This window comes from Lipotes vexillifer, unplaced genomic scaffold (genome assembly GCF_000442215.2).
Source record: "Lipotes vexillifer unplaced genomic scaffold, Lipotes_vexillifer_v1.1 scaffold1439, whole genome shotgun sequence".
NCBI lineage: Eukaryota > Metazoa > Chordata > Mammalia > Artiodactyla > Lipotidae > Lipotes > Lipotes vexillifer.
Window position 1 is genome coordinate 632,553 of NW_006785059.1, and position 8,751 is coordinate 641,303.

Sequence of the window (8,751 nt, forward strand, 5' to 3'; positions counted from 1 at the left end):
CACACACACACACACACACACACACACACACACACACACACACACACACACACACACACTAGGCGTCAGCCAGAGACTTGATCACAGTTGTACTATCTGCAAAGACTACAAAGGGCTTGAGAAAGGGAATGAAACCCCCCTTTTTCTTAAAAAGCAGTAGAAATTTTTTCTGTTACATATGCCTAAAATGTTGAACAATTTCATTTGAAGTGAAATTTAGTTAGATTTTAGCCTCAGTTCAGTAGTAGTAATAAGGAAAGACCCCCTACTAGCTCTGTCCAATAAGAATTTTCTGCCATGAGGGCAGTGTTTATATCTGCACTGTCCAATGTGATAGACACTAGCCACATGTTGGCTGTTTAGTGCTTGAAATGTGGCTAGTACAACTGAATATTTAATTATATTTAAATATTTATCATATTATTATATTTAAAATATATAAATATATCTTACCTAATGGCAACTGTACTGGACATAGCAGCCTTAGACTCTCTATTCAAAAACATGCTGTAACTAGGTTCACCTTTTTTGGAAATGAATAAAGTGAGTAAGTTTTAAAAATTAAAAATGTGTTACAGATTTGTTCCTCTGTAATTCTCACTGTTCTATTTTTACCTTTTTTCTTATGTAATAGGAACATGTTTTCAGTTAGAAAATAGCAAAGATTATTTAGTAAACTATTTGTTCTCTCACACACACTTTTAAAAGCTCCTAAACATTTTTATGTCAGAAATTTCCATGTCTTAACTAATAAAAGTGATCATTAAAACTCAGGGAAACCAAACATGTACCTATACAGCATCTCATTTAATCTTCATAACAATCCTGTAAGATTAGTTTGCAAAAAGGCACAACTGATACTGAGAGAATGTAAGGTCATACAGCTAGACCTAAATGACCCAGAATTTGAACAAAAGTCTTTCAACTCCAAGGCCGTTTTCTTCCTGCTATACCATGCGGTACCTTTTTGTTTGTTTGTTTCCTTCTTGTTGTTTATAAAACCTTCCCTGGGGTTTTTTTCCCCTGTATTCTATCATGATACAAAATAATTTTTATTCAAAAAATAATGTAAGGGCTTCCCTGGTGGCGCAGTGGTTGAGAGTCCGCCTGCCGATGCAGGACGACACGGGTTCGTGCCCCGGTCCGGGAAGATCCCACATGCCGTGGAGCCGCTGGGCCCGTGAGCCATGGCCGCTGAGCCTGCGGCCTGTGCTCCGCAACGGGAGAGGCCACAACAGTGAGAGGCCCGCGTACCGCAAAAAAAAAATAATGTAAAACCCATTTTGATGTTTGTTCTTCAGTGTACGTTAATTAAATATCACCAGACGTAACACAATTAAAATTTGTAATCTACAAGCAATAACAGAAATCCATGAAAAGATTCCATTGCTTGTTCTGAAATAGTAATTTTATCCTTCTCTCTGCTAGTTAATTACTTGATAAATTCTTATGTCTTCTGTATTGGTGAACCTATTTTGGCTCAGTGCAGGAAAAGGATGTTAAGCCCCTAAAGATAATGAAATTATTTCTAAGATGTTTAGCACATGGAATCTAGCAGAAATAAAACTTGGAGTCATTTTGACATTTGAGTGTTGTGTGTGTACTCAAGATTATCATTTTGCTCTCCAGGGAACTCTTGTTACTATTAGTCATTAATACAGAAAATAAATTTTCAAGTGTTTGTATTCATTCCTTAGGAATTTTCACTGATAATAAGGTGAAGCGTTGACAGGACTGACTGTAAAATCCTACTTAAATTCAAAAGTAAATTTGTAAGTACATGATACCAAAACATTTGATTTTAAAAGTAGTTCACATACAAAGAGAAATTTTAGTTACAAAATGATAATAATGTGATCTTGGACTTAATTTGAAAATATTATATGGTATCCAGATGGCAAATAAACACATGCAAAGATGGTCAACATCATTAGTCATTAGAGAAATACAAATTAACACCACAACGAAATACGTATACACACATATATCAGAATGGCTAAAACCAAAAAGACTAAACACACCAAGTGTAGGTGCAGATGTTGAACAACTGGAACTTATACAATCCTATGGGAATGTAAAATGGTACAACCACTTTGGGAAACGGTTGGGCAGTTTCTTAAAAAGTTAAACATACTCTTATAAAATGACCCAGCCATTCTGCTCCTAAGTATTTACCTAAGAGAAATGAAACATATATCCATACAGAGACTTGTACATTAATGTTCACAGCATCCTTATACATAATAGGCAAAAATTGGAAACAACCCAGGGTCCATCAACAGGTGAATGAATAAACAAGTTTATGGTACATCTATACAATGGAATACCCCTCAGCAATAAAAAGGAATGAACTATTGGTACATGCAACAACATGGGTGAAGTTAAAATATTTAGGCTGAGTGAATGAAGTTGGACAATAATTAACATGTACTGTATTATTCCATCTATATAAAATTCTAGAAAATGCAAACTAATCTCAAGTAACGGGAGAGTAGATCAGTGATTGCCTGGGGATGGGGAAGGGGATGACAGAGACACAAGGAAGCTTTTGAGAGTGATGGATATGTTCATTATGATTGTGGTGATGATTTTATGTTTATATACATATGTCAAAACTTATCCCCTCTTACATGTGCAGTTAATTGTATGCTAATTATACCTCAGTAAAACTTTTTCGGGAAAACAAAACAAATTACATTCAGAGTCTATCTCCCTTTCACCCTTTTTATTGTTTCCATCTGGTTTCATCTACCATCATCTCTCCCTGGATTACTACAATAACCTCCTAACTGGTCTCCCTGCCTTTTTTTTTTAAACCCTCGCCCCCTTCCAATCTATTCTCAACACAACAACCAGAGTGTTCCTCTAAACTTGTCAGATCACGTCACTCCAGCTCAAAAACCCCCCAGTTGCTCCATCTCCCACTCAGAATAAAAGCCAAAGGCCCTTTATGCCCTCCACCAGCCTTGCCACTTCTCTAATCTGATCTACTATTTACTCCACACACGGGTCTCCTTGCTATTTATTGTAAATTTCAGGTATACTCTCTCCTTTGAAAGGCCTTTGCATTAGTTGTTCTATCTGCCTAGACCCACTCTCTCACCTCTTTTGCATATCAGTTTCTCAGTTGAGCCTACTTTGACCATCCTATTTTAAATTGCAATGTACCTTTGCCCTGCCTTACTTTTTGCTTTATTCCATAGCACTCTTAACATACTCTATAATTTACCTTTTTTTTGTATTTTCTTATCTTCTCCCACTGAAATATGAGCTACATGAGGGCCAGAATCTTTGCTGGGTTTGTTTACTTGTTAATCCCAAGAGCGTTGAACAATGCCTGGCATATAGTAGGCACTCAAGAAATATTTCTAAAATAAATACTTGTAGCATAAAATCTTCCAGATACACTGACAAATTAGACTAGAATCAAAGAGGGAGACAAGGAGAATGAAACGCAGATTGAAATATACACGAGAAGTTGAGGCAACTGGAGGTGTTATCACAGAGAGGAAATAGATTTAGTGGAAGCATGATCCCCCTCTTAACTACTAAAGGGGTATTATATGGAAGAGGTAGTATGTTTGCTCTATGATCCTCAAGGAGAAGAGCTAGTCCATACAAGCCAGATGTGGGACCAGGCTGAGTAAGAATTTTTTCACTTTCTTAAAATTGTAGTGGGCTGCCATAAAGTAATCTGTTGTATGAGGTCAAACAGAATGATCATCCATCAGGGATTGCAGGGGATCCCACATTGGGAAGTGGTTGAATTAGATGGCCTTGAAAAGTTTGTCCTAATTTGAAGATACTGTGACTTTGCGGCATGTGGGATCTTCCCAGACCCGGGGCACGAACCCGTGTCCCCTGCGTCGGCAGGCAGACTCTCAACCACTGCCACCAGGGAAGCCCACTGTGACTTCTTCTTAAATCCAGTTATTCCTGACAACTCAGAATGCTGAGTTAGTTGTGGAGTTAATTTTTTAAAGGCTCATTTTACCTGACAAGATTGTATCAAAGGTAACTTCATACCTTCCTAGTAATTATGATTAATTGTTTTAGCCACGTAGCCATCTATCTGAAAATTACATGGACCATTATTTTAGCCCTTTGTTATTGCTGAAAATGAAATAATATTTTACTATCAGTTTTGACCTTCATATCCAATTTGGGCTTACTGTTTATTTAGATTAAGCTCCTTCACTCTTTTAAACAGTTATGTGTGTTCATTATCTTTCATCTTTTATAGGAGCGGGATCGTTATGCCTACAAGATTCATCTTCCAGAAACAGTAGAACAACTGAGGAAATTTAATGCAAGGAGGAAACTAAAGGTAAATTAAAGAAATCATCAAAAAGCCAGATAGAGGCAGTTGATGATAATGTTTTTATTCTGTTTCAGTGCTCATAAATATTATCCTGGTATCGGCTGTTGCTTTCTTACAGCTAAATTCTTACTTCCAAAAGTTACCATTATTTCAATAAGATTTTGGTTTTCTAAGTCATTTAAGGTAATATCTAAGTACAAATCCAAACAATAAGTTATAATAAATGGAAGATTAATCACATTTTAGATTTATGTTATCTCTAAAATTCATAGCAGAGATATAATTACTTTAAAAATAGTAATTTGCTATTATTATCCATTATTGTTGAACTTTAATCTAGGCCATGCTTTCTCAAACTTAAATATTTTGTCAGAAAATGTCAGTTTAGTTCAATGGGAATAATACCAAATTAGAATTGGAACTAGGGTTGAACAGCCATCACAAAGCAGTCAAAATCCCCACTACTTTGGTCTACCAGAAAATATTTTCAAATCACTTTTCTCACTTTTTCTTTATTCTTCCTAGAGTACCTAGAGTACCTTTCTCCCGTTTACCACGCTCCCTATCCTCCACCCCACCAAAAACAAACAAACAAACAAAGCACAGTATTTACTGTGCTTTATGGAGGGCCCATTTGACTTTAAAAGGTTTTTGAGGTTTTTGAAAAAGACCCAGAATAAAATAATGGAATCTTTCAGCACTGGGCAAAAATCTTATGGGACAGCATTTCCCTCCTCCCCCCAACAGAGGAAACTATTATATTATGGTCTTAAAATTAACTTATATTTGACATACTTTAATTACTATTAAAAAACTTAGCTCTGTCCTCTAAGTGGTTGATTAGATGAGTCCTCCTTAGCCATGTGACTCCTGCCAACTATAAAACTTCTCTTCATAAGTATTTTCAGATATGTCATAAGTTGCAATAATATTATTAATTCATTGTTATTTGACTCCTGAAATATGTGAATGATTGTATTCAACTCTAGATTTATAAGAACATTTATATGAATTTTCAGGAAACTATGTAGGCTACAGTATTATCATATGGAGCTGAACTGGCCAACATATTAGCCACTAGCCACATGTAGCGTTTTAAATCTAAATTAAATAAAATTAAATAAAATTAAAAGGTCAGTTCTGGGACTTCCCTGGTGGTGCAGTGGTTGAGAATCTGCCTGCCAACACAGGGGACACGGGTTTGAGCCCTGGTCCGGGAAGATTCCACATGCTGCGGAGCAGCTAAGCCTGTGGCGCCACAACTACTGAACCTGCACTGTAGGGCCCGTGAGCCACAACTGCTGAGCCCCCGAGCCACAGCTGCTGAGCCTGCAAGCCACAACTGCTTAGCCTGCATGCCACAACTACTGAAGCCCATGTGCCTAGAGCCCATGCTCCACAACGGGAAGCCACCGCAAGGAGAAGCCTGTGCACCACAACGGAGAGTAGCCCCTGCTCACCACAACTAGAGAAAGCCTGCACACAGCAACAAAGACCCAACATAGCCAAAATAAATAAATAAATTAATTAATTAATTAATTTTTAAAAAAGGTCAGTTCCTCAGTCACATTAGCACATTCCAAGTGTTCAGCAACCATATGTGGCTAGTGGCTGCCATATTGGACAGAGCAGATATAGGACATTTCCATCACTGCAAAAAGTTCTATTGGAGAGTGCAACTGTAGAGTAAGGGAAATTCTAACATGTCACTGTTGGTGATGATTATTCCCAGTTAAGCCTTTTTCCTAGTTGTTTTTGCAGCCAGGGGTACAAACTGGCTCTTCTCTATTTAAAAATCCTCGGCAAAACAGTAATTATTAATGACATGCCATTATTGAGATGGTGCCCAAAGAAGTTTCCCAAGACTTTTGGTTTTTTGCTTTGCTATACACCTGAACCAGTATGGCCTACAAAAGAAAAAAAAATCTTATCCAAAGTGAATGGTTAGCCATTTTTGAAGTTAATTTCTTTCCCAAAGAAGCTATTAATTATACTTCTTTCTCAATTCTTCCCTAAAGTCTTTTTAACTCTATTGTTGCTTTGGCCAGTGTGACATTACCCTTTCTGGGATTGAACCCTTCATTGCCCAAATAAAAGCCATTTACTGTAGGGCTCAGGCTTGCCCCCTCACAAGAAACACATGCTGTATTTCTTCCAGAGCCACTGAATCAGACTTGGGCCTAAAATAGCCAAAGTGATGACTAAGATTCATTTGGACAGGAGCAAGCTGTCACAGCAGAGAGGGGTCATGTGAATTTACCACATCCCTTTGCAAGCCTCTTTAAAATTTAAGACCCACCAAACAACCTAGAATTAGGAGCATCAGCAGGGTTATCATTGAGGTTTTTCTCAGCTTCTGGTAAGGCTGTATTCCTTTGTGTATTCAGCCACCCTTTAACAAGGTTAAAGCTTGTTATTACCTACTCTCCTCAAGAAACTAATTCTCATTCTGCCATTTCTGTGAGCTTCTAGAACAGAGATTGCAACTTCCCTGACTTTCAGAGCCCACCACACAATTTATTTTCACAAATGAACAGCTAGGTACCCATCCTTCTACCTAGACACTGTTTTTAAGCCCATCAAATGGTGGGAAACACCCTAATTATTATGATTCCCTTTGAAGTTCACACAAAGCAGTAGAAAATTGATTTTATTACTAAGTCAGAGGTAGGAAATTTTTATTGTCAGTGGCAAGAAGAAAGTGAATGAGTATAGTGTTATGGGAAAGAGCCTTGAACGAGTTATTTAAATTTTGTGTGCCTCAATTTCCTTGTCTATAAAATGGGGATAATAATAATAGCTAACTCATAGGGTTGCAAGGATTTAATGAATTAATAAAGCAGTTAGAATAGTACCTAGTGCTCCATAGATATTATTTTCTATTAACATTTTATTGTTATTTTTTATTATTATTTTAATATTTAATACCTTTGACTTGGTCTCTATTTATTAACAACTGTAATTCCTAAATGTACGCTCCATACCATTTTAGCTTTTCCCCAGTAACATCATTTACATTTTTGAGATTTTTAAAGACTTTCAGAAAATTACAGAACACCAAAAATGTCACTGAATAATCTCTATTTATGTGTTTCTTCCAAAGTAATGATGCTTAGACTTTTCTGACCATTTTGATCATCATTTTCCTTCATAGTATCTAGAAAGAAAGGATCTTATACCTGTGATATATTGTAATAGTCACTTCCCTTCTAGTGACTCTAGTATCTTTCCTCTAGTGTCATATCCATCCTGTGATATACATTCTTTAGAGCAGTGGCTCTCCAAGTGTGATCCCCAGACCATCAGCATCACCTGGGAACTTTTTAAAAATACAGATTCTCAGGCTCTAGTACAGTCAGGCCAAAAAAAAAAAAAAAAGGCATCCAGATTGGAAAGAAAGTAAAGTTGTCTTTGTTTACAGATGACACGATCTTGTATATAGAAAATCCTTAGGAATTTGCAGATATCTATTAGAAATAATAAGTTCAGCAAGATTGCAAGATACAAGATCAGTTTATAAAATTGAGTTGTATTTCTATATATGAGCAATGAACAATCTTAAAATGAAATTAAACAATTCCATTCACAATAGCATCAAAAAGAATGAAACACTTAAGAATAAATTTAACAAAAGAATTTTAAGACTTGTAAACTAATATTGCTGAGAGAAATTAAAGAAGATCTAAATAAATGGAGAGATATTTAATATTCGTGGATTGGAAGACTCAATATTGTTAAGATGGCAATTCTTCCCAAATTGGTCTGTAGGTTGAACACAATCCCTATCAAAGTTTTAGCTTAAATTGACAAACTGATCCTAAATTTACATGGAAATGCAGAGGACCAAGAATAGTCAAAACAATCTGTTGAAAAAGAACAAAGTTGGAGGACTTATATTTTCCAACACTTACTATAAAGCTATAGTATCTGTAGTACTGGTATGGTATAGGGTTAGACGCGTAGATTGGTGAAGAGAATCGAGAGTTCAGAAATAAACTCTTATATTTATGGTCAGTTGATTTTCAACCAAAACGCCAAAGCAATTCTATGGGGAAGGAATAGTCTTTTCAACAAATGGTGCTGGGACAATTGGATATTGACATGCAGTAAAAGACATAAACAGCCATATATTGGATGGTTCCATTTATTTGCAATATCTCAAATAGGTATTTATGTGTGTAAGTCCATAGAGACAAAAAGCAAACTGGTGATTGCCAGGCACTGGGTAGTGACTGCTTAATGGGTATAGGGACTTTTGGGGTTGTGATGAGGATGTTTTGGATCTAGACAGAAGTGGTGGCTGCATAACATTGTGAATGTACTAATTAGCACTGAATTGTACACTTTAAAATGGTTAGTTTTGGGCTTCTCTGGTGGCGCAGTGGTTGAGAGCCCTCCTGCTGGAGCAGTGGACACGGGGTCCTGCCCCG

At 36.7% G+C, this 8,751-nt stretch overlaps 1 protein-coding gene across 5 annotated transcripts in view; it reads left to right on the top strand.

Moving 5' to 3' along the window:
• Nucleotides 1–8,751, top strand: part of CASK (calcium/calmodulin dependent serine protein kinase) — a 394,879-nt gene that overhangs the window by 273,980 nt on the left and 112,148 nt on the right. For all 5 annotated transcript variants that reach the window (XM_007457187.1, XM_007457185.1, XM_007457189.1 and 2 more), the window contains exon 9: nt 4,244–4,327. In XM_007457187.1, the coding sequence (XP_007457249.1) occupies nt 4,244–4,327 (84 nt within the window). The remainder of the gene's footprint in view (nt 1–4,243; nt 4,328–8,751) is intronic.